The following is a 26,877-nucleotide window of genomic DNA, read 5'->3' as shown; positions in this document are numbered from 1 at the left end:
TTGTCTTTCATTGGCATGGCTTGTGTGGCAACCAGCATCCATTCATCCCAGAAGAAGTCAGAGGGACTGTCCGCAAAAAGCATCCCAGCACTTTGGTGGAAGATCAAAGGGTGTAGATTACAATCAACGGTCTGAAAAGCACCAAAAAGCCTTGTAGGGAAGCCAGTGCGATTCACAGAGCCCCCACCGATGTAACATGTTCATGCTAATCGCTATCAGAAAGCTAACGAGTAGCATTTGAGGGCTGGGTCTCTGGCTTTTCTAAACTGAGAGTGAGAGAAGGTTGGGAAACAGCATGGCAAATACTGTATCAGACCACTGTAAAGCCCCTTATTCACTACAAACTTTAGTAAGCAACCAAGTCCTCATTGCTTTGGGGGAAATGAGAGCAATTGGGGATTCTAAAAAGTATTCCATGACCATGGGTTCATCCGGCAAGAAAAGCACATAGATGGGAAAGTCAGCCTGCCCTCCTCGATCTGGCTCACCTCTGCCCTACCAGCACCGTATCTTCCCTCTCTCGACGAAGTCTCAGCTGGTACTTGGAACTGCTGACTAAAGTTTGCGGAGAAGCCAGTGAATGCCACACAGCTTTGTTTCCAGCCAGGCTTATTTAAAGCTCATCTGAAGTTTTCACCTCCCAGATCTGTAAATACTACTGCCGCTTCGTTACGAGGCAGAGAAGTACTCTATTAATCAAACCCAGCAGAACGGTTTCTACAGGAGGCATTTATGGGAACGGGAACAGCATATGAGGTTACACTTAGCTAGGAAGAAAATTACAAGGGGATCTCAGTTCTTGTGCTTCAGGGCATAAGCTGATCACCAGATGGGGTCAGGAAGAATTTCACCCTCCTTCGTTCCTGGATATAGTGTTGCACAATAGGTAAACTACGGAGGCACAAGGAAGAAGGATAAAAGCTGATTACAGTCCCGGATTTTCCCTCTGCTTTCTCGGGAACTACGTCCCCAAACACTGCCAGACAGAAGACAGTAGGTTAGGAAAAACACTGAGCTGTAGTTTGGCAGTTCTTACCCAGAAAATGATACGCACAAGAGCCCTGACTTCACATGTCCAACTAAGAAAACACTAAGCCCAGACAAAAAACCTGCTCTGGGAAGCTGGTGGGCAGCAGGTATCGTGTAATGGGTACTAGCGACATATTTAATATATTATAAACATTTTACGCTAGTTAAAGCTAGACTTCTAGATCTGGGAGAACTTTGCCACAGCTCATGGGAACAATTTTTTCATTTCACCTCACTGAGTGCTCTGGGTTCAAATTAACCCACTTACTTCTCTTCCTTACTGCAAATTAATAAACCAGTTGAACTTAAAAAAGAAGAAAAAGAAAGAAGAAGAAAGCCACAACACTTTGTTAAAACCGCTAAGTTTCAGCTGGTATCATGTCAAAACCACTTGAAACATGAAACCAGAAATCTTCCTAGGTTGACTCAAAGACTATGTCTCTACTAGGAGTGCTTTACCAGTGAAGGAATACTGGTATATAACATCGGCAAAGGTCTCCCGGTATAGAGGCAACTATGGCAGCAAAATTGAATTTTAAACTGGTTTAGTAAATTGAGTCAAGGGTTTTGTTGGTGAACTTGCATCTAGGTGAAGTTCTCCAACAGTTCTAGCAAGTGAATTGGTCAGGAACAACACCTCTTCACATGGCTAAAATTAGATACAGGTTGTTTAGAAACTCAGTTGAAAAATTTAATCAGCTGTCAATTTAGAAAAATGACAAAATTTGTTTATTTTGTAGGCTTCACAGCTTTCTTGCAAACTTCTGGCATAGCTGCAGTTAAATGTCTTATTTCAGTCTTATAATCTGTGACACATGGTACTTTATGATTTCTCTCAGCACAATGAAATCTGTCTCTCAGCATGCAATCATAAATGTTGCATACAACCCTCACAAGCAACCTTTGGAGATTTCTCCATAACTCAGTTCGTTTATTGTAACAGTGGCCAGCACTGGTGCTAGAAGGAAACCGCCACATGAGAAGATTGTATTGTTATTCCAACAGAAAGACTATTAAACGCTGGCCGCTTCCCTCAACACCAGTGCAAAATAAAAAGCCTGAATGAAAATGTTCATGCTAATATGCGCTAATATCTGTTATCGCACATACGGAGGAGATGGCAGAGCAACGTGGCAGTTAGAATTTCACCAGATTCCTACTTGGTTTACCCAGATTGACTATTCTGGACTAATTTAGACTTATAGCAAAAAGATATTTAAGAAAAAGAAAGACATTTTCAGCTTCAAACACTATAGAAAAATCCACTTCCCACCTAGCTTTGCTTGGAACATATCTCTCACTCTGTAACAGCCTCCTTTACTGCAGTTGAGACACAGATATCCATAAGCAATTACTACTGTCGCCTGCGCAAGTCAAACCTATGGTTCTGTCTCTTACCTGTAATCTGACTCTGTCCTTGTGGATTAAAAGGACTTGGTGCAGAATTCAGAGAGGGCCGTGGGCTCTGGGTCGGGACCCCTACTCTCATACTGGGATGAGGAATGCGCCCTAAATCACTGAGGCGTTCAGAGAACAAACTAGGTTTAGAGTCATCAAGCTTCTGTCTGTGCCCTGGAAACAGCAAATCATAAAATAAAAAGCGTTAATAACAAGATTTAGTAATTTAACACACCCCCCAAAAAACCCCAAAATGGCCTCTAAGGACCTCTTGTTAGATTTAATGGACTTATAGGTATCTCAGCTGCCCCCGATAACACAGCGACATCGGCGGGGGGATTTGTGTTTTGGACGTGGTTGTGCTGGTGAAAGCCTTACGGAGCACAGCTGTGCCCGTTCAGATGTGTAACATGTTGTAATGTGCATCAAAACAGCACTTATAAGGACACCCACACAAGGTCTTTTTGCATTTTTTGTTTCTGCTTTAACTACACTAGGTAGTTAAAGGGCAAACTTTTTTTTTTTTTTCCGAAAAGCAAGCCTCACATGTAAGTACAAGTTATCAAGTGGGACAATTATTCCATGTCTGGTTTATATGTTGTGGATTTTTGCTAAGGAAATGCAAGCTTTTATTGTCCCTTTGGTTTTTTCTTTCACTCTGTCACAGTTAGTCATTAGTTTTGATTCCTGTGGGAGATCTTCCAAAAAGTAAATAGTCACTGTCATTTGAGAAGAGTTTTCTCAAGGAAAATCTTCAAAGCAGCTGGCCACAACTGGGTCCTACACTCCCTTGTATGGTCAGCCTTCCTCAGTGCTCCTACTTCTCTCCCCAAAACCAGGCTAACTGCCCTCATGCCGTGTGGCCACACCGGGAATGCTCGTTTATGGGTGCCCAGTTGTCAAAACACAAAGGGGAAAAATGTCAAAAGCAACAGGACGCACCAACTAATACTGTTCATGTCATTGAGATGTTTCAAGAGTAAAGGCTTTACTTCTCTAATTGCTGTATTTTTGCTCCTAGGTTTAATTTCTTTCCAATGGAGTTAAAGGATGCTCCTCACCCAATGGCACCTTTAAATGTGAGGCGCAGAAGGCGTCATTTCTGTCATTCCACATACAGAGAAACAGGCATGCATCGAGATTAAGGTCAGGACTAATTTTACTTAACTGCAGCCATTCATAAATCAGGCATCTAGTCTAAACTCTTCTAATGTAGACTTCCTCTACAGTTTATGGAAAGAAATAGCTACTTCCAGAGGGCAATTAATCTCATTTGTCTCTGACACCAGACTTAAAACTGGATGATTCACCTTTGGAATTTGCTTTTTCTTCCTTCTCTGATCAGAGAGGGAGCACACATGACTAGTTTAATTAGACGCCCTCATCATTAGTCAACATTAAATAGAATGAATCTTAATCTAAGTTACCGACCAAGGTCACACAAAAAGCCTCTGGCAGAGCTGAAACGGGAGCCCAGACACCCAAACCACATCTGCCTCCATCCCTGCAAGCAGTGGTGGGGCACAGGGACAAGCAGTAACTGGCCAGGATATTTTTATGCTTTTAACAATAAGTAGGGTCCCTAATAGGGTTTGGGCTTGAACCCTTCCAGATGATCCCCGGTGGCTTGAGACAAGCTATATTCTCCCTCATAAGTGTGAACACAGCCATCTGTCTGGAGGCTTGGAGAGTTCAGCTTTGCAGACACACTCAGATTGTCCCTTCAGTATTAGGGCCAGAGAACCCATTCTGGCACTGGTTTGCTTATTTTAAAAGTATAAATGAAGCCACCAACTCTTTAAATTGAACTATCAGACCACTAGTCTTAAAAAAAAAAAGTGCCTTTTAAATGTATCTGTCATCACAATACTGATGTACATGGGTTCACATCATCTAACTGGGACCATGGTGCTTACATGATATACAGGCAATGCGAGGTCAGTACTAGATGGCTAAATCCAAACTAGAGTCCGAGAAATCATGGTTCTAGATAGTATCATAGAATCATAGAACAGATTGGGTTGGAAGGGACCTTTAAAGGCCATCTAGTACAATCCCCTTGCAAGAAGCAGGGACATCTCGAGGAAGATCAGTTTGCTCAGAGCTCCGTCCAACCTGGCCTAGAATGTTTCCAGGGATGAGGCAACCTGGGCCAGTGTTCCGCTACCCTCAGTGTAAAGAAAATTTTCCCAATGTCTCATACGAACCTACCTTCTTCTATTTCAAAATCATTACCCCTCGTCCTATCACAACAGGCCCTGCTGAAGAGTTTCTCCCCATCTTTCTTGTAGGCCCCCTTGAGGAACTGGAAGGCCGCTATCAGGTCTCCCCAGAGCCTTCTTTTCTCCAGGCTGAACAGCCCCAGGTCTCTCAGCCTGTCCTCATAGGAGAGGTGCTCCAGCCCTCTGATCATCTTCATGGCCTCGTCTGGACTCACTCCAACAGGTCCATGTCTTTTTCATGTTGGGGGCTGCAGAACTGGATGCAGTACTGCAGCTGGGGTCTCATGAGGGCAGGGTAGAGGGGCATAATCTCCTCCCTTGACCTGCTGGCCACGGCCCTTTAGATGCAGCCCAGGATGCAGTTGGCTTTCTGGGCCACAAGAGCACATTGCCGGCTCATGTTGAGCTTCTCGTCCCCCAGAAAGAAGTGAAAGACTAAGGTTGGGAGATGAGAAGAAACTAGATGGAATTTAATTCTGGCGAAACTTCTCTAGCAATTTTAAAAAATTAATTAGTTGACTCATTATTTTGTACTTTGAACTCCAATTTTGCTCCCCCAGGATGCCTCAATATAAAAGCACAGGGTAGGTGGAAGCTTTCTCGTTAACGACAAGGTGCTGCTCTATATTAGAGCTGACACGGGTGGCTACTCCTCTCCTCAGGAGGTATCAATCACTTTAAACAGGGAACAGTTTCTGGTGGACTTGTAACAACTCCATAATGGCCGCTTAATTAAGACGATAACATCTAACCTGGTAGTCTTTAGCATTATCTCTTCAATCTATTTAAATTACAACCTGTACAAGCTGAGTGCTGCTAAATCTGAAGAAACAACTTTCACACAACACTCACACGCAGTAAGTGTTCTCCTGGGATTTCTCCTTCATCTTCTTTTCCTCCACAATTTTTATGTATTGGCTTTTCCCTTTGCCAGTTGTATTTTCCACTCTGTTTTTTAAATGCATCTCCTTCCCCATCCCTTTTCTTTTCTATTCACTCCTGATCACATTTCAGCAAGTTCAAGAGGGCTCAAAATAAGGCCAACATGATTAGCCTATCTCTGGTCTCACACGGCAGGGCTGACTTTATCTGGGAATGAATCCATCCCCAAAGTGAATTTTGTTTTGAATTTTTCAGAGAAAAATCCTGTGCTATGTTTATGTAATTTCTTTTTTGCTAAAGAATCACTAACAAAACGAGCTATTTTAACTATCTTCAGGTAACTCAATGGACGCTTGTTCTATAGGTCACCACTTCTGCACCAAAATGTGTCTGATAACCCCCAGCTTTGTTTTCGTCCTGCTCTGTTTGCCTGTGAACAGCTCTGCTAGAAAAGACTTTACATTTAATTATGTGTTGTATTATTATACCGAACTAGGTCTATCACAGAAAGACAAAATTCAGCAAGATAGTGGTGCACTTTAGTGTAGGCAGGGAGGAAAAAAGAAGAAAAAAAATTAAAAAGAGGGGAAAAAATAAATAAGAAGAATGATTCCCACATCTGGTTGAATTGAAATGATCTGAGGTGTGTGGGTTTGGGTGTTGCTACTCCCTTCCCCAGGAAAAAAAAAAAAAAAAAAAGTAAAAGAGAGCTCTATGTACATCTGGAAGACCCCAGGCATCAATGGAACTGCAAGTCCCCAGAAGTCAGCAAGAGCCTGCAGGCAGACTTGCCTTCCCCTTCTGGACATTGGAAATTTAGGGTTGTAACGTGGAGTCATGTCGTGACAAAGAGATCCACAGAAGGAGCCACGCTCCCTCCGTGAAATATCCCAGTGAGATGAGATTATGTTACAGCTTCACACGTTACGGGTTACTGTGCTTTGATAAAAGTGAAGACGTGCTCACATTGAAAGTAAGCAGGAAACTCAACAAAAACTTCATATTCAGGAGATGCTCATAAAGAAGTGTAGGCAACTTAAATAACTCTCCTGCTCTGATTCCCGTGTAGGAAAAAAAAAAAAAAAATCCTATTAAGCACAGAGGAGCCATAAGGTATGGGCTGAAAACACTCTAAAAAGGCGTTTTGAGTAGCACATAAGCAGCAGCAATGAAATATGTGATGCATGTTTAAAACTCATTCCACAAGCTGCTTTTCATCTCTCATTGATATATGTGTCCGCTGACAGAGAAATTCCTGATCCCAGGGGAGGGTGCTAAGAAAAGCTGTATTCCTTGGTCTCAGTCATGAGGCGTAATTTTATTTCAGGAAAAAAGATCAGGGTAGCAAGTGTGGAGAGCTGAGGGAGCATCTGTGATCTGCTGCAGCACTGAGTACATTAAAAAGCGATATGAAGCAACATAAAGAATAGGATAAAATAATATTGCAGCTATCCCAGGGCCTGCAACACTGCTTTTAGTGCAGGTTGCTCTGTTACAAAAGTGATTTTGTGGAATGGATTTGGCTTGGAAAGGGGAAAAATGGTTATGGACGCAGGCAGTCGTGGATATGAAACGCAGCCAAAAGGACTGAGGCTGCCCCATGAGGCAGTGAATAAGGATGGGACCCAGCGGCCATTGGAATAGACCAGGTCACAGGCAAGGAGGTGGGAAAAGAGAGAAAAATTGAAAGTTAGTAGACAAAAGCTATACAAGCCGTTCTGATTTGTCTGTTGTCATAGTACAAAACATGTTAGATATTAGAAATCCAAGATTTGCTCCAAAATGATGAGCAATATTCTGATCTCTCACCACTACTCAGCTCTTTCAAGCCAAACGCCAACCTGAGTATTAGTTTCTGGAGACAGAAAGCATTGCCATTTATCCACCTCTGTGCTACTTTCACCTATTTTTCATGAATCGAACCAGAAAACAGCACTGAGACGGTGCCTGCGCTGCCACTTCAGCTCACCAGTCCAGGGCAGCCTCAGAACACGTTAACGTGGCCTGTAGAAGCTAATGCTCAATTATCACACCCCAGCCATGGCAGAAGATGTGAGGAGGTTTCATCTCCAGCGTAAGCATTTCAGTTTAAACTAAACGAAGGAATGTCTTCCAGATCAAAGCTAAGGCAATCTTGAATCTGCTGGATGTGGTAACCGGAAAGGGACGTGAGCTTGTCTCTTATCCCTGAACTTCCATCACTCCGCTGAAGATGTCAAGATGTAAATCGGGCCAAGGAAGAGGCTGACTTGCAGAATGTAAATGTGGTGTTGATGCTTGAAGATCTTTACCTCCTCGGGGAGGAGGGGTGCGCGTTTTTATCTTTCAACTTGTGGGTGTGGAACTGAAAACTAATCAGATTACGCTACACGTGGCCTCACCAGATGCTGACACTCAGGGACTCCCTTTCTTTGTACCGTGTACACCACCCACCAGTTTTTGTGTGTGTGTGTGTTTTTTTTTTCTGGTACCAAGGAGATCTGGTTACCAGATTTTCAACAGATGCTTTTATCGCTCTCAAGTGGGTTAGCTATTTTCAGTCATCGCCCAGTTCTATCTTTTGTGCTTTTGCCTTAACAACAAGAAGTACCGTGGGAGTCAGGTGTCTCTGTAAAAGCCAAGTGAAGGCAAAAAGGTCATGAAAGTAAGAACCTGGGCTCTCACCTGCTGGGCACACATTTTCTGGGACATCCCAAGAGGAATGGAAGATGACGACCTGACATGAAATACCACCATGGTTTGTGTTTGCTCTCTGTCATGAACGTGCTCAGCATCAGCCAGGCATGGGGGAAGTTTGGAGAGAGACTCCATGGAGTGACTACAGCTGGAGAGGGCAAACAAAATGAAAATTCTTTGAACTGCAGGACCAGTAACTGAAGCTTTCTATGGCTCTGAGTTCAGTGCCAAGACTGAAAAAGAAGAAAACTAATGGAAAAGGGACTTTTCTTCAGGGTAAGGGGTGGCAGAAAGAAGAATCACCTAGTTTACAAGCTATTTATAGCCTATTCACTCCAAGCTTTCCCTGACTTCAAGAGAAGCACACTGGAGACCAAGAATCCAAGTTTTGACTATTTTCACTGTTCTCCAAAGATAAAGTGCTTTAAAAGAGTAAAGAACAGGCACATTTTTTCCTCCCAATATTCTATGTCTTTGAGACAAGCACCCTGATGAAGTCTCTTTTAACCTCAGCACACTAGTAACAGACTTCTGCGTGCAGGCTGTAGAAGACAATTTCACACCACAAAAAAAGATAGGTTACATGTCCTCTGAATTTCACCACAAATTCTCCTTAAATCATTTCTTGATGTCTTCCTGCCTTTCATCCCATTCGGTCCTACAGATCAGATGTAACTGGGAGATACTGACAGGGGCTTGTCTGTGAATTCAGCTACAGGCTCGTAAAGCTGAAGTCAAGGGAACCACGTTTTACGCCACGGTAAAGGCGTTGAGGCCTGAGCCTGAGGTTTCTTAACAGCTGTTGTGCACGGACTGAGTAATTCTGAGCATTCAGCATGAAACAAAAATATTCATTGTTCTGTTACAAATTTCAGACAATACATCATTGCAGCAAGATGTCACTCCAAGGTAGTGTCAATCTACACACTGGAGGTAAAAATAAGAGCCGTAAATCAGCAAAAGCCCAGAAGACGCATGTCAGCTCTTTGCAAGGAAAAAAAAAATCTCTGAAGCAAGTCACAAGGGTCCCTCTTGTGTCCCTTGCCTTGTGACAAACTGTCATCCCCGGGCTGCCTTCTCCCCACCCAGTGCTACCGAATGCACCCAATCCAAGGTTCATGAAAAAAAAAACAAAATGCATAAGAGCCAAACAATTTTTACCCAGGAAAGGGAAAAGCTTGGAACCCTTCCAGTCTCTTGGGTAAAGACACAATTATGAGAAGAAAAATATAATCCACCCAAGAGACATAATTACATAATTAGGCCATAGGCTGTGCATAGGAAAGGTTCTTATAGTTCATAAAACAAGGAGCTACATAGGTGCAGTAACTGCAGTTAATTCACTCAACGGAGAGAAAAAAAAAAGATGTTTGTTTTTTAAATAGCTGAGGGCACCAGTTTGCATTAGACTGGAGAGCTTATTCTCCTGGCTGTACACAGAGCCCCATTAGTGTCAACAGGAGCCACTCAGACGCAGGCAGAAAACAAGACCCTGTCTCTCTTTGTTCTTAAAAAAAAGATGTATTTTTTTACCCAAAGCAGGTAAGCCCTGTACCTGAAACTACTGCAGAGAAATGGAAATCGATAAAGACAGAGGAACGTACGCTGTGGATGGGCTCCGTTCCTTTACATCGGATCTAACGCGGCCTCAGGCTCAGGTGTCAACGCCTTTACCGTGGCATAAAACGTGGTTCCCTTGACGTCAGCTTTACGAGCCTGTAGCTGAATTCACATTGCCAAAACCCCACTGAGCTCCTCCTCCCCGACCCCGGCTCTCCCAAAGGTCTGCAGACCACTGGTATGGCTCCAAAAGGGCCAGATCCAGCTCCCAGGGGAACCAGCTCCGCTACTGTCTTCCAGGAGCCGTGGCTACAACCCGGGATGAGCAGATGGAGGAGCAGGTTAGAACCTCAGCATAGAGGTCAAGCCCGCGGAGCATTGCTGGTGTCGATGGTCATCTCCCCACTGACTTACTGGGAGCAAAAGCAAATGTCGACTCAGCTCATCTCACAGAAGCCCAGCGAGCACGGGACAGAGTGAGAGCTTCCAGCAGGTCAAAGGGAAGAAGGGACAGGAAGGGTGATGGGAATTAATCCCACGGGTGCGTAACCTGCGTCCCTTCGTGCCTATGGGAATTACTCTAGCTCAACCATTGCAAAGCCTTTGAGGATATAAAGTGCTATCAATGCTTTTTAAAAGTCATCTGGGGTCTATGAAAAGCACGCATCCAGCTGAAGGACAGACCCAGAGTTTTGGGTTTGTCAGCAAACCGTAACAGCTGCAAAGGAGCCTCTCACTCCCAGAACTTCTCTCTGTAGAGCAGAGAAAAATGCCTCTCCAGCAGCCAAGGGATGATGGGGGTCATGTGGCAGGGGCCGAGCTCCCCAGGAAGCCTGCACAGAGAATGTTGTGTTAAAGCAGCAAAATGGGAAGATTTAACGAATGAAGCCAAAAAGGTGCTTTGAGAAAAAGGACAAGCAGAGCAGGAAGGGGCTGGACTGGGATTGCTTTTGCGCCAGTGTCCTCCTACTCTTCAACTCATCCCAGCATTGCAGGATCTACGTGCCCTCTGCTCTGCCCCTCTGCTGCGGTGTGGCCTTGGCTCACCAGCAAATGAGCAAGGTCTTCCCTTGCTCTAGCAGGTTTTGGGTTCCTTTCTCATTTTTTTGAAAAGCTTTTGAATTGTGACTTGGACCTTGAAGCTTGTTCTGCAAAGCTGAGCGACACCTTGTACGAACATCAGCACAAACCACCTGTGTCGAGGAGGGAGCAGGTGGGACCCCCTTGCACCACGATGCCCTGCCGTCACCTTTATCCATCCTTCATGAACATAAAGGAATCTGTGTGCACGTGTGCCAGGAAACCAGCTAAACATTGCCGGCATTGTCGCTCAGAGACATTAAAGACAACTCATATAAACAGAGACTGTCACGCAAGTCTCGGTCCCGGCCTTAATTCCCTTTGCATGCTGGTATCAGTTACGCTCTCCCCCTTCTCCTCCTCCTTCTTTTTAGCAGAAGGGGCGAAGAGGGAAAGCAAGGGCTGTCCCGTAAAAGTGCAAGAGCTCCTCATTCTGCCTTATCATCCTCCTCCTAACCCAGCAGTATCTTTGAGGAATAAGGTTTCCCTCTCGCTAAAGGTAGATGTTCTATAAAGAGCACACCAACTTCTGTCGCTTGCTGCAGCGACCAGTAGTAAAGATCATAGCAAATGAAGGGGGCGAGGAGGGGGAGGAAGAGAAGGAAAAAAAACCTCCTTCAACTGGCCTCCCTCCAGCTGGCAGGAGGGGATGGTTCTCTTAATGCTTGCGAAACCTGATTACTTTAAAAGAACAAAAAAAAGGAGGGGGGGAGTGATGTAAACACAGCCATTAAACCAGATTTCAGGCGCTTAGTTTAAATCTAGCCTAAGCGCTTTCCGGAGCTGCTCTGCTCTGCTCTCTAGACATCAATAAGGTGCATTCTCATTTTTTGGTGTTGTTTTACACCCCCAAAAGCAGGAGCGCATTGCAGACTGAACACTGCGGTTACGACGGGAGTTGAGGCATGGAAGAAACAACAGTCAAGCAATAATAGATGGATGTGTGCGTGTTTGCACTGCATCTTTCAACAGATTGCTTTGCTGCATTAGAAGACTACTGTGTTTATATCCATGCAGCAGGTTTTAAGCAGATTGTTTAAACTTGATTAAAATGGGATACTTCTAAAATAACCTGACTAATAAAACTCAGATGGCTAAAGAAACCTGAAAACGTGGTTAAAAATAAAAAAGATGCCATTTCAGTCTACACTGGCGGGGGTAACATGATATAAACTCCAAAAGAAAACAGTCTTTACAAGTTCGACGTGAAGGATTATCTTGTGTATCAGCACCCTCTGTGGCAGAGCAGCATTTATCCACGTACCCACCCAAGTTAATGCTGTTGCACAATTTACTACAGCCGTGATAGACAGATAATTGCTTTATCCACCCAAGTGCAATAAACGGAGTCTACTATGTTAATCCTTGGATTCTTACTGTCTGCGAATGCCAAGTGAGGGAGAGACGTACGCTGGAAACCCTACCCTCTCCTTCCAAAACTACTGGAGTTTGCTCACCCTCAGACCTGCTAAAGTGTTCTTACCGCGTTCCACTCCCTTGCTTGCAGCGCCAAGTATTTTGAGTAGCATCAAGTTATTGTTACATAAAGGGCACCTACACTCAGGCTATATGAAGACAGAAGCCAGGATGCAGCAGCCTTTTAAAAAAAACCCCACCACTCTCAAACATCTTTTCCTACTCGGTAAGTAAAACAGGCCAACTATTATTTTTTTCTGGGCATAAAACAGAAAGTATTAACCTGTCCTTCTAAAACTGAACATCTACTATGGAGTCTGTCTGACTGGAAAGAAATGTCATTTAGCTGCTGGCCCATCAGCATTTTTTTCCACAAAAATCTATACAGATTTTTTATTTCAAATGTCAAAAACAGGCGTGTCCTTTTCAAAGGTTTACAGATTCCTGGCTGCTCCATGAGCTTAGGTTTGTGGCATCAAATTTGTAATGACAGTTTGATGGATGTCTCCCTTTCTTCCTCCTGAAAGGTATAAAGAATTGGTGGTTTCCCAAGTAAAAATTAAGCTTAACACTCTTTTTGTTCTTATTTACAGAGTCAAGTGTGCAAATACCTCTCATGCTGCTGGCAATGAGTGGGTTTATTGGGGCAACTTTCACACTGCAGAAAGTGTTCAGCTTTCTGGGTAATCAGAGTAACTGTACAAGCACCTACATGATGTGCAAGTTTTGAAGATGGACAGCCTTAAGTGGCACATAAATGATGCAGCCAGGTTTAAGAGAAGAAATGTTGGTCTGAAGATCCTGCCAACAATCCTGGAGGTGAGTCATGGTTTTTCTCCCCTTGCTGTGCTCCACCTCTCTCTGCCACGACCAGCACAGGCATTTCTGTCCCAGGTGGAAGCCGGGATGGATTAACCTCTGGTTTCAAGTCTTTCAGGGAAATAAAGTGTCATTTAAAGGCCAAAACACAGGGATGCGTGAAGGAGAGTTTGCTATTACGAAGTTACCTGCTGACTATTACTACTGATACTGAAATGGAAGGTATTTTATGTGTCTTTGGCCAATTAATATTTAATATTTTCTTTAATTTTCTTTTAAAAACTAATTTATTAGTTTCTTTCTTAACACAATACTAAGCAAAACTATAAAATCTTGAGATTGACATCTGGTAGGGAGGACACCTCCAGACTATGGAGAAATAGGCTCTGGGGAGATGTTATAGCGGCCCCCCCCTAAAGGGGGCCTAGAGGAAAGACAGGGAGAAACTCTTCTGTAGGGCCTGTTGTAATAGGATGAGGGGTAACGGTTTTTAAATGGAGGGAGGTAGATTCAGATCAGATATTAGGAAAAAAATTTTTACTCTGAGGGTGGTGGAACACTGTCCCAGGTTGCTCAGAGAGGTGGTGGATGCCCCATCCCTGGAAACACTCAAGGCCAGGTTGGCCGGGGCTCTGAGCAACCTGATGTGGTTGGAGATGTCCCTGCTCCTTGCAGGGGGGTTGGACTGGATGGCCTTTGAAGGTCCCTTCCAACCAAAACCATTCTAATATTCTGTGATTCTAAGTGGCTCAGAATTCAAAACAATGTTAGCAAACTGCAGAAATTAGATTTGCCATGTCATTAGTAAAATGGCATGCAGTAAAAGCGAAGAACAGTGTACTATGCTTTGAAGCAAGAAATCAGGTGCTCAGATGCCCCACAACGACACAGGGATTAGCCAGCAGCACCACGGACGAAGATCTGGGAGTAGCAGTGAGTCACAAGTTGAATGTGTGTCAGTAAGAGGATTCTGTCTTTAGGAAAAAAAAAAAAAAGTAAATGCAGTTCTGGGAAAGATTAATGGTTATGTTGCGTAGAAGATGTAGAAGGTAACTATCACACTCTGCTCAGAAGTGGTGAGACATCAGCTGGACTGCTTTGCCCAGTGTGGGCCAGCACCCTCTAAGAGAGATACAGACACATGAGAGGGAATCCACAGAAGAGCAACAGGAGCGATAAGAGATTTGGAAAGCATGACCTACATGGAAAAGTTGAAGAAAATACATTTGTTTAGTCTAGAAAAGAGAAGAGCAGGAAAGGACATGATAAGAGTAAAATGTTTTCTAAAGAAAATGGTAATCAATTGATCTTTATGTCAGCTGAGAACAGAACAAGAAAAAGCTGGCTTCATTTGAGGTACAGGGGATTTAAGAGATTAATGTATGATATTAGCAAACTCCTTTTTAAGTATAAAAGGAAAAAACACAAAATCCAGATTTGGTAAGTAAGTGGCAGGCACAGTACTGGAGGATTTAAGAATTTGGACAGATGTCAGTGATGATCTAAGCATATATAATACTTCCTCTGAGGAAAAATGGACTAGGTCGCCTGAGGTTTCTTTTAGCCCCGCTGTTCTAGGACGGAGTGATTGTCTGTGCTTGGTTAAGTCACGTACACAATATTTTTAACATGAGTACATCAAGTCAGGCAGCTCATGCTAACTGCGGCCCTGATGCTGCAAAGCATTCAGCATCTCCTGCTCGCATGAAAGGGCCCAGTGAAATGCAGGCTGTGCCTGCTTAGGTAGTCCAGACCGCAAGGACCCCGAGTCCGGGAATGCTGGTATTAACCCCCCTGTGCCAGAGTTTCCTGCAGCTCTAACTTCAGAATAACTTTGGCATCTCTTTGTCTCACAATGGATACTGCAAGACTGATATACCGTTAATTTAGCAAGCTTGACTCTAAGTTTCCACTCTTTTTTGGACGAGACACAATGAAATAAAACTAGAATTTCACACCCAATGCTCGAGTGTTCCTGCATCCCGAGATGAAGGCCCAGAAAGACATTAACATGTTACTAGTCTGCAACTGGGTTTGGTTGTTGCTTTCTTATTTGTGCATCTGCTGGTCACTCAAAGAGAGATGGTGCCACATAGAGCAGCCCTGGCCATCCCCTTCTGCTAAAATCTATGTGCTCCTCTCCGTGCCACCATGAGGAACAGGGAACATCAAAACAACAAACTTCTTGGGGGAAAAGAAAACACTAAGCCTGAAAGAAAATGTTTTGAACAACCTACGACTTCCACGAGAGCATAGGGAACTCCACAACACAGTGAGAGATTATAAAATCTTGCAATTTTCCAACAAGACAGTCTCATTATTTGTATTATTTGCTCCTGAAAAAAAACCAAGTCCACTGGATTTTTTTTTCATTTTGATGGGAAAGAAAAGCAAAGCTACATTCTACTGTGAGCTACACAAACACAAATCCAGTCCTTGTTACAGAAATTCCAGTCCTACATACATTCACCTCCCAGTAAAACTCCCAAGCCCTAAGGCTGACTGCCTCTACCCCAGACCAGCTATTTAACAACACCATGCCCAAAACTCAGCAAAGGACTGCAAACGCATGAGATACAAGTCGTTGGCCACAGTTAAGCCTGTCCTTACGAGCTTTGCAGGTCACTAATTCAGTGCCTAAGCCAGGAGTTGAACCTGCTCAGGGGCGATGCCTCGTACTGAAAGCCCCGGTGAGGACAGAGGGAAGGGAGGTGAGTGACACAACCGCATTTGGCTGAGGAATGTAATTTTTTTTGAAGGGTTCTGGCTGGGGGTTGACCCTTTTGCCGACAGTTGTAAAGTTTGTTCAGTAACCAGGAGCCTCCTGTGAACTTAAAAACAATAGGAAAACAGAGTTCTGGAGAATAAATCTCACCCCCTGCCCTGGTAGCCTGTGCGTTTGGCTACCAGAAGGTAACAAATCCCCAGGAATGCGGGCGGTGGGGGGGATGCGCCTGCGAGACGGAGCTGGAGGGTGGCCAAGACAAGCAGCGAGTGATGCCATTCCCGGCGCGGCGAACTGCGCTGATGAACGCCCGGGGAAAGCCTGGGAAAGGCCAGGGCTACTGCAGGCAAGATGTACCCTACAACTGCTCTGGCTGCTTCTGCAGGGACCTCCTCAGGAGCTCATCCCACAGAAACTCCAAATACCTCTTCTACTGCTTCCAGCATCTCGAATTTAGTAGAAAGCGGGCTCCTCCTCAAGGTATGGCAGAGAAGGTTGGTCCAAATAGAACCTGATTTTTCTTTCTGAATTCACAAGTCCCCTCTGCCAATATACTGCAGGAGCTCAGAGGGCATTAATTTTTGGTTACTGGACAGCACGTAGCACATGAGTCAGAGAAACCTCTTTCTTATCACCAGTCCCCTGAGCTGAACAGTCCACCCCCAAGTTCGTTTTTTAAAGAAATTTATAGCTCACAGGCTTTATTTTGACCTTGCTGTAATCACTCCACTATTTCACTGCTAAAGAGAAATCCACTTGAGCTTACGTTGTGGGTGCAATCCGCTGGAAAAGGAAAATCAAAGAAACAGAGGCTGTAAAAGCCTAGTTACAAAAATCACAAGACGTTCAAATGGGCAGCTGTGAAACTGATAGCTTTCAAAGATGTACACAGGCACATATATACACCCCTACCTATATATACACGCACTTTGAGCTTGGAAAGATGTTAGAATGTGTTAGACCATCCCTGGCATGCGCTTTGAATAATCTCTAACTTTGTTATTATAATTTTGGTGAGTCATTAAGTTTGGATGCCCACTACAGTGCATTAGTGGAAAACATCTCTGCAATGCAAGAGTGGCAAGGATGTTTTATTCTGCTCTCTTAAAACAGGCAGAAACAACGGTAAAGTACTTAAATTCTGGAAATGCTCATCATCCTCGTGCTATTAATATCGCCTCAATAGCTCGTTCTATTTAAAGCAAGTTTCTTTCTTTGGGTTTTATTTTGCGGGTGGCAAATCCTCATTTAATCTGCAGGATAAAAAAGTCTGAACCTACAATTGGAAAATGGGATTGTATGGGGTCCAAGCCATCCGCTGGAGCTGTGAATAGAGGCTTTGCCACCGTCTTCGGTGGGATAGAGCCTGGCCCTGAAGTCTTTACAGCTTGAACAAATCTGAATTTTATTATTTGCTTTGTTTTTAATGTCATATGACTCATTTTAAGGGATAATATAGCTGCTTCCACTGTAATGGTTACAGTTATGTCTCTGCAAGGCCAAAACTTGATCCCTCGGTTATGGAATTTTAGCTACAAGCTGTGTAGTCTACCTTTTAGCCCTACCGCTTGCTTTTTTCCATGGAGAAAATAAGGCACACTCAAGCCATTGGCACCATTCATTAGAGGACAACACATACATATGACAGTTTCCTTTTTCTTTAATCATAGAATCATAGAATAGTTTTGGTTGGAAGGGACCTTTAAAGGCCATCCAGTCCAACCCCCCTGCAAGGAGCAGGGACATCTCCAACCAGATCAGGTTGCTCACAGCCCCGTCCAACCTGGCCTTGAACGTTTCCAGGGATGGGGCATCCACCACCTCTCTGGGCAACCCGGGCCAGTGTTTCACCACCCTCATTGTAAAATATTTTTTCCTTATGTCCAGGAAAGCACAAACCTGATTTAATTCCATCAATGAATGATGGAAAATAGAACGCAAAATGCTCTTCCTCTTTTGTCCAAGAAAAGTAAAACAAGCAATGCTGGTGATGCTGAAGAGATTGGATATCTTCTAGTGGTGCATTGCCTTGGGTTTTTATACAAGTAAAACTCATCTGTCTTAATCAATTTAAGTGAAGTAAAAAGGCAACAACAGAAAAGAGGGATGAAGAACTTTTTCCAGCTCCAATGTAAGCTATGAGGAAGTCAAAACTTAAAAAAAGAAATTGATTTTTTTCAGTAAAAGTCTACAGAGAGCTCAACATTATGACAAAGGAAGAAATTTGGGTTTTAACTCTTCTCCAGGTAGGCTGGATCATTCCCTGTCCTTTTGCTCCAGCTTCCCACAGGGCCCATGGTATTATTCTCCTCTGGCAGCAGAAAAGGAGTTTGGCTGTCAGTGTCCCCATCACTGTCCAATTTTGATGCACAAACAAGTTATTCCTCCCTTGACAAAGGACTCCGCGCGCTAACGATTCCCCTTCATCAAATCACCAATATTAGACTAGGCCCGAACCCAATTTCTAATCCCTGATGGATTTAGACAGCCAAACTACTGCCAAGGGTGATCTTGCTCTCAAGCCTGCCCCCCAGCATCTGGCAGCATTTCTGACAAGACACTGGTTTAAAATTATGCATCTTGTATGCAGCAGGGAAAATACGTTCCCTTCTCCACATCGCTGCTGTTTCACTGCATCGTTTGAACAGAACATCTGTCCCCGGCGCTCACTCTCTCACCAGGTGTGGTGGTAATTCACTTCCTGCACATCGCTCAGATTTGACAGTGCAAAGTGTTTTTTCCGGTTTTGCTTTTCTGTGACAAAGTTTCTTGATAGTGCTTGAGAATGGCTGATGTTGCTGTTTGCTAATGTTCGGATAACGTTTCTTGCTTTCTTGTTGATTGTGGCATAAATCTTTGCTAAAATAAATGGACGCACACTGGTATAAAACTGACGGAAGAGAGAATTGTGGCTGCTGAATTTAAAGTGAAAGCCAAGGCTTGCTCGCTTGACAGTTAACTGTACCTTTACCAAGCTCTGTGGTTTTCACACCTTCGTATTTAGTGTTTGGATGTCCCCTTCTCTGCTTTCACAAAAACAGCAACACAAAAAATCCATCCAAGGCCTTCTCCTGTAAGGAGCAGCTTTCCCACCTCTGCCATGCAGGGACGGGTACCCAGCTCCTGATGGCTGCTGGGAGCATCCCGAGCACCAGGAGCCGGGCTGTGCCCACGCCAACCCGGGCGCAGGACCACGGCAGCATCAGAAGTGTCACTGCCTTGCCAAAAGGTGTCACCTCCCACCTCATGCCAGACAAGGGCAACCCCACTGTCACCTGTAAAAGCAGCAGGAGATGACCTTCCAGGGAGAAGGATGGGGCGCACCGTAACTTAAACCTGCCCTTTGTATTTTATTTTGTGTGTGCGTGTGAGTTACGTGGCCTCATTTAAAGTAAGGTAACATCATTTCCGCTGGCTCTAGTTTCTAAAAGTACTGTTGCTTAACCTAAACTTAAGCATAATTCGTTCTGACGGAGTCTCTCTGTTATGCAGTTTCGGTATGTACAGATGATGGCACATTCCGTACGTGTCTCTAATTTTGTTCAGAGGCAGCACCATTTATTGCTGCTTCAGTACACTGAAAAGCAAGCTTATGTGTGTATGCAAACAAACATACCAGCACCCTCACACATGCTAAAAATGACATTTTTGTGTCTGCTCACAAGGAAAAAGAAGGATTAATTACGCACAAACAGAAGAACTTTCTCTAACTCTGCCTGGAGATGTGAAAGAGAAGTGGCCCTGTAATCACATCTCTTCTGAGAATACTGCCATATGGTTTTAACAGAGGTTTATTTCCTGAAGCAAGAGAGGACTGCAGATTCTCAATCCAACTAAAATAATTATGCAGACAATTTCACTCCATTACTTTCAGTGGAACCCAAGCTGTGTGGTCCTCACATGCTTGCTGACACCTTTAAAGAGACATTAAACGATTTTTACATAAAATTCCCTTAATGGGTGGGATGTAGGATGAATTTCCTGGAAGATTAGCACCTGTCACGCTGCATAAGGCTTGCCTCTGACTGCTGCATTAATTCCCTTCAGTTGGCAGACAGCAAAACTGAGATTGAAGCCCCCAGAATACAGAGCAGCAAAGCATCAACCATATCTCTGTCAAGGGAAACTTCTCCCCTTGCTGAGGTTTCCTACGCAATTATTTTACCTCCCACATTTGACCCTGATATAGCACAGGAGTAAGTACAAATGGGTGCCCCACACTACACACGAGGAAATTGAAATACAGTCTTAAATTCCAGCGTTGGGTTATGGTACGAGCACAATTCTCGACTTTGCCGAGAACTTTTTCCAGAGCCACCCTGGGCTGCCGATCTTTCCCCTCAGCTAGACAGATCGCCGTATCAAACTCCCAATCTTTCAATCAACAACGGGTAAAAAGCCAGGCAAAATGAAACCGCTTCGACCCGAAACAATAAAACGTGTATTAAAACATCACCTATCCAACTTTGAATGTGAACTCTAGGAATCCTGTAAAAACAAGGATGTTAACCAAGACACACAGTGATTAAAGGATATTTTAAAGAGAGAAGAGAGACCACCCTTAAAGCATGGAAATATCCCTTCTGGACTAAAATGCAACCTTGCTTTTTCAGCAACTGTGTCTGATTTTAGTTACAGTAGGTAGTTTATGGAATTAGCAAACATACTGCATTTCAGACTAGCAAATCTCATTAAATCAGAAGAAAGCATACACATACTTTTAGTATGCTAATCTGCCTATGGTGTTACAAAGACATAATTCCAGGTAGCAAGAGGGTGAGGGAAGGGGAAGAAGGCTTGCCACAGAATTTTTCATAGTGTAAAATGCTAATTTCTTCAGATCAAAAAGGTAAATTTAAATAAAATAGGAACCAGGACTATGAGATCAGATCAGAAATCAAGTGTGTACCAGCAGCAAACCATAGGGCACAACCAGACAGTGCACAGGGTTGTTTTCTTGATGATGGTTTGCAAATCTTGGCGCAGCTTGAGGCTACTGAATGAGCACCTTCCTCCGCCGGGCACGGGAGCTCTGCAACGGTTAATGGCACACTCTGCACGTGTGTGGCCTGAGTGGTGAGGAAACCGAGCAGGAAACATGTTTCTAATCATTTTCCACTGGCAATTTCAACATTATGCTACATATAAATTACGGTAATGTAAATAGTAAAATCCATTTCTCAATTATTCAGCTCGGCGTCTCCCACTACCTTAGGTTTCTGCAGGCAGGACAGGCACAGGATGCTTTGCTACAAGGCGGAGGCTTTGTGCCCAACTCATGACGGTGCCATACCCAAGGCAGTCTCCTCTCTGCTTCCCCTCCCATGTTTTTTCCTTTTGTGTTGTAAGACTGGTATTTTTCTCCCATTTCAAGTCTGGGGAGCACAGTACCAAGAAATACCCCTCGTAGCTGTGGCGTCGATGCGTCTTACTCCAAAGCAATTGCACCTCTGATAAAACTGTAAGAGTGTATTGACCATTATCAAACTGCCCTTACTAACACAACCAAATAAGGTTGTTTTGTTAAGTCAATAGTACTTCCTCAGTCCCATGCCCGAGCTAAATGCTCTGACTGAGCCTTTCAACAGAGTGAAGAAATACCGAAGACGTTAGCAATGGCATTGTCTTTCTGTGACATTCTAAAAAAAGCTATGAACATATTTTTGTCCAAGCTGGATTTAACAATGCTCTCTCTCCCCTCAAACCTTCTGTTTTCAAAACAAAACCTAAATTTCGGGCCAACGTTTCCTGTGGTGATCGTTGCGGTTAAATAATATTTGTGAGCTTTGCATGCTTGATAAGGTCTCAGCAGAAGAATTGCTTGTCAACTGAGGTGTGGCAAATGGAGATAGAGGTTAAACCCAGCAGAAATCCAGTTCTCCTCTGAGTTCACGGCAAAACTCCCACTTAGTTCAAGAAAAGCAAGATTTGGGCTGATACAGCTATTCCAGTTAGCGTTTGGTTTTGTGGGGAGATGGGCGGTAGCTTTTCTTGTGTTATTCACTGAAACAGGAGGAAAATGCTCAAAAGGATAAGAGTGCCGGGGTTTGGCCAGCTGCACCTACTCTCCACGCTACATGCCACAAACGTCTAAAGTGGATCTTGGGGAAATTACCCATAGTGGTTTTGAGGTTTTAAATAAGGACTAAAAAAAAAAAAAAAAACAGACAGGAAAACTGCACTCGAACACTGATTCACTCTATAAATTGATTTAACTTTCTGACAGTTGAACTGAAAGTTCAAAGAGGCAATCTGGTTTATCAAGACGCAACCCTACTTTGAAATTATTTAGCCAAAATGACACCGTCTTCCTTAAGAAGACTTTGGCCCTCCAAAACTATTACCCACTAATTCTGGAGTACTATAAGCCATGTATTTAATACACTTTCTCCCCAGTCAGACATGGACAAGGGAGACCAAACCTGCATAGAGACCATGGCAGGACCATGAATCTCAATTTGGCAATAAAAGCAAGCGCCAGTGCTTTACAAATGACCAGTAAGAATTGTTGTCCTTCTCAATTACTAACATCAGGTAATTTGGAGACTTTGCACAAAACTTAGGAACTCAGCAGTCATATAAAAATGTGCTAATCACATGAAACGGCAGCAAAAACTCCTATTGGTATGGTTATAATGGCTGGCATTCAGGGGCCAACATGAACGTGCGGGTGAAAGTACAATGAGATCTCTGACCACAAATGATAACAACCTTAGTTTTATGCCGCGCCCTGAAGGCAAAACTTTGGGAAATGTCAGAGTTCCCTCCGTCTTTTCAGAAATGGCACAGATTGTTGGTTCCTTATCTTGATGGGGGTTTCCACTCATGTTAGTTCTTTAAGATGGAACCTGCAAAGCTTTTTTCCCCGTATCTGAACACACTGGATGCCTGTTTACCTGACTGCTACATGAAGGTTTGGACTTTCTTGTCCATGTCAGACTGGGGAGAAAGTGTGTTAAATACATGTTGCATAATACTCCAAAACTAATGGCTAATGCTTTTGGAGAGCCAAAATCTCTCAAGGAGGGAAATTTCTACCTGTCCTGTGCTGAGGTCTACAGGAAACCACCAATACGGAAAAAAAAAAAAAAAACAACAATTTCACGTGACATCTCATCAATTAATCTCAAAATTATGAGTTTGTTAGACATCATTCCCTTCCCATCAGCACTGCTCAGAGTTATTAGCAGGTTCTGGAGCACTCTAGGTTATGCTCTCTCCTATGCCTCAGAAATTACTAAACATAAATCAATGTTATTAATATGCTCATTCAAAACATGCTGTCTGCTTGGCTTGTAATGGAGCAACTAGGAGAGAAACAACTTATCAGCCAGCAGCACAAATAAATAGTATTCACGTATTTCTTTCCCTGCCTTTTTCCATGTCTGATTCCTTACAAAACTAATCTATTTTTTTGTCCTCCTTTTTTTTTTTATTTTTTCATGGCTTCCTCCATGAAACAACCCGACAGAGACCAGCAAACGCTTCCTCTTTGGTGTCCTCCAGTAATCTTATTTTCCCCTCAATTTGCTGTAGATATGTTTTGGGGCGCTTTTCCCTCCTCCCATTGACTAACTTTTCATTGCTCTAGCTATAATGGCAGTAGGCATTTAAGTCTACTTTCTCACAAATTGCAATTTTAGTAATCTGCTCTCCTCTGTGAACTGTAAGCCTTTCGAGGCTACAGAGAAGTTATTTCTTGACTGTATCAGGTACCCTTTACTCTATGCTTGCATCCTGGCCAACATGTGTGGAGCAGGAGGAGAGAATTCACCATTTCCACAGCTTTTCTTTTCTACCTGAGCTTTTCTACACCAGCATTTCAATGAACTGGAGGGATGTGCTGGACAGTAACACACAGAGGAATGCACCTGGCATCCCTAATTACTCCCATGTGTTCACTCCTGCTAACGAAAGACGAGGTTAGCAAGAGGCTCCACTTCAGAAATATTATATGGGCAGCACGGAGAAGTGACAGAAAAGTAAGTTATTAATTACAAAAGACAAAAAAAAAAAGGTCATTTCAACACTGTGAGCCAAACTGAAATATGCTTTCACAGTGACTGCTCTGGTATCTTGCATTTAGAAATGCATCGAGCCAAACTTTTCACAAACAACTTGACAATTTATTACTGTCTGTATTGTAGACATGAATTGGCCAAAAACTGGCAAAAAAAAAAAAGTTTTTCTCATTAACGTCAGGCTGCAGAATTCCAGATTAAAACAGCCTGGAGGGTTTCTCTCCTCTAATAGATCTCAATTATTTTTCCCCCCTTAGGGGAAAAATGACCAACTAGGTCTTGCAGCAGCAGGTTTATGGCTGGTACACTGTCAACATTTCCAGAAGAAGCCTCTGTTTTCAGGGTTTTCTGACACTGTTGTAGAACTCACTCACACTAACTTTTTTTTTTTTTTTTGCCTAACAAACTCTATAAATTTTTAAATATGCTTTAAAAAATAAATCTTGCTCAAGCGCTCAGCTAATGGGAACTGACTTTTCTGGAGCTCGCTTTCCTTTCCCAAAGCAGAAGCCGATCTCAGCGAGATGTTTAATTGAAACCTGGTCACTGTCCATGTTGCAGCCCCTGCTATTCATCACAAAGCCTGGACGTGCCACCGGCATGGGTGGTAACCGAGCCCGAGACAATCAGGGCTGTGTTCACGCGGCCTCTTCAGGTTTGCAGCTGCGCCAGCCGATGAGGTTATCGCGCCTGGCCTTTCTCCGCCGTTAATCACTCGTCTTCCAGCGCAGCTACCGCTGATTTGGAGCAGGACTCTGCTAAGCCAACTCATTTTGACTGATGCTGATTAGAGGAGCACTGGGGAATGGTGTCCTCCCCAGACAGCCAGCTGTGGCTGGAAGAGGACACCCACGGAGCCCTCAGGTCCCCCAGGTCCTCATGCTAGGGGATCTGCCCTCCTCTGGCACGGATTTATTGTCACGCCAGTCTACAGGGCTCTCAGATTTCCCTGGAGATCTGCAGGGAGGCTAAGGCACTTACAGCAGATGACTCCACCCTGACATCTTCTGCCTTTCCTACTGTATTTGCAGTAGGTTCTGCTCTCAGCTTCCCCCACTGGACGTGGCCATGAAAAACGCTGAATGCAAAGTTCACTCAGGAAGGAGCTGACCTGCCTTCTTATCTTTTCCTCCCTTACAAAAATCTTATCTCAGTCCACAGGAAAAATATGGGAGCTTCCCCACGGACTTGCATGTTTATGAGCATCCATGGATTGCCCATATTTACACATAGTAGGAATCAAATGTCATTAGGGACAGCAAAAGGTGAGTACAGGGACAGACACCACTTGCTAGACCACTGCAGACACAGAGTAGAGGAATGACTCAGAAGATTGCGAGTTAAGGAACTGGAAATCCTGCCTGTTCAAAGGGGCTGCAGAAAGCGGAAAAATCAAACTCCCCACTTTCTCAAATCCCTTGTCTAAGGGGGGTCATAGCATGTTAAGAAAGAGCAGATTACGGATATGTTGTTATAAATCCAGAGGTACAAGTTCAGATAACTCTGTGTTGAAACAACTGAAAGAGTTATCATTCACACTGAAAGTCAGAAGCAGTGCTAAGCTGGGACTTACTGAGCCAGGCTGGTAGGCTGCCCACGCCCAGGGTGCAGCCTCACTTTCTTGTGCAGTGCTCACGATCGTGCCCATTGCCTATGTCCCGGAGAAGTGTTGCAACTTTGCCCTACTCAGCAAGCAAAGGAGGCCACGGGGGATTTCAAAAGCTAACTTCTTAAATCGGCTCTTGGCTGCTAGATATTAAAGATTATAGACTGAGGGAATTATAGAGATCAAGGTAAACAAATGCAAGGTATTTTTCCATATCCAGAATATCTGAGAAGTCAAGACTGGTAAAATTTAGGGCTTAAAACACCTATCAAAGTCTATCTAAATAAGTCTTTCCCCAACTAGGCTGAGAAATAAAATAATTTCTGTTTCAATTGAGCCCCTCAAAACGTCGTTCTCCTGTGAGTAACAGCACTTGTGGGGCTGAGAGAGAACTGGCAAACTGTTTTTATGCAAGCCAACAAACCCAGCTATGTTAAGGGATCCAACAACTAATTTTTAAAAGAGAATGCTGATCTAAAAATTGGCTTGACTATTGCCAGTACAGGACCATACGGCCAGTTCCTGGGGTGGAATGGGTTACCGTGTCCCAGACCTGGATGGTAACCATCTGCGCGTGTGCTCTCTGCCTGTGGCAAGTGTGTAGTGATTCTACTTATCTTAAGCCTCTTTTATTGAGGGCTAAGCTAAATCAAATCAACTTACATTTATGGAGGGCCGAGAACACCTACCAGGCAGCTGCTGTGGCTCAGCTGACATGTGGAAACACAGACATCCCCCGTAACTTGATCATGCGTCTAAGCCCTAAAATTTTCTCAGTATGGACTCAACTGGAGGCTGAAATTAAGTACAGTTTCAGGTCTACCTTTTTTCGGGCTGAAGTAATGCACAGGTCTAATGTTAACACTTCACAATAGGGCAAATTCCATGCATACATACCAAAGCTATTATGGTTCTATAAGTTAAATATAAACAGTTTTGTTTGTGTTGAAATATTTGAACATCTCTCAGCAGTGTTGGGAGCCCGAATAACAGAAGTACACTACTGGAGAAGAATCAAATGATGATAATTATGGAATGGAAACAAAACCTCATGATAGGCTGTTTCACAAGCATGCAGTACTACTATGCATATATATTCATGCATATGTAGGCATATAGCATAATAAAAGAAAATGCAAAAAACTCAATAAACACCAATAAGAAAAATTTAAATGTCAAAAGTCTGTCTCATTGAGTAAGTGAGACTGTGGTTGGAAACACAGCAACAGACATTTATACTCAAGTCTTCAACAGTTCAACTCTCTTTGCAATGTAAAAACAACAAAAAACAATGGAGCTCTCACGAAAAGGCCAAATTCACAATGCAGAGACTGCTCCTCCCCATCAGGCAGGTTATTCATTATTATTTTAAATTAGTAGAGTCTAAAAAGCTATAAAAATACTTAAGCATGGTGTGTATCCTTTTAATTCTGCACTTACTCA

The 26,877-nt window shown here is 43.5% G+C and overlaps 1 protein-coding gene across 5 annotated transcripts in view; it reads right to left on the bottom strand.

Annotated features, from left to right (window-relative positions):
• Nucleotides 1–26,877, bottom strand: part of RUNX2 (RUNX family transcription factor 2) — a 224,149-nt gene that overhangs the window by 106,335 nt on the left and 90,937 nt on the right. For all 5 annotated transcript variants that reach the window (XM_086743493.1, XM_086743494.1, XM_086743496.1 and 2 more), the window contains one exon: nt 2,428–2,601. In XM_086743493.1, the coding sequence (XP_086599619.1) occupies nt 2,428–2,601 (174 nt within the window). The remainder of the gene's footprint in view (nt 1–2,427; nt 2,602–26,877) is intronic.

The sequence above is a fragment of the Chlamydotis macqueenii genome, chromosome 3 (genome assembly GCF_036417535.1).
Source record: "Chlamydotis macqueenii isolate bChlMac1 chromosome 3, bChlMac1.mat, whole genome shotgun sequence".
Taxonomy (NCBI): domain Eukaryota; kingdom Metazoa; phylum Chordata; class Aves; order Otidiformes; family Otididae; genus Chlamydotis; species Chlamydotis macqueenii.
This window is presented reverse-complemented; position numbering and strand designations above follow the sequence as displayed.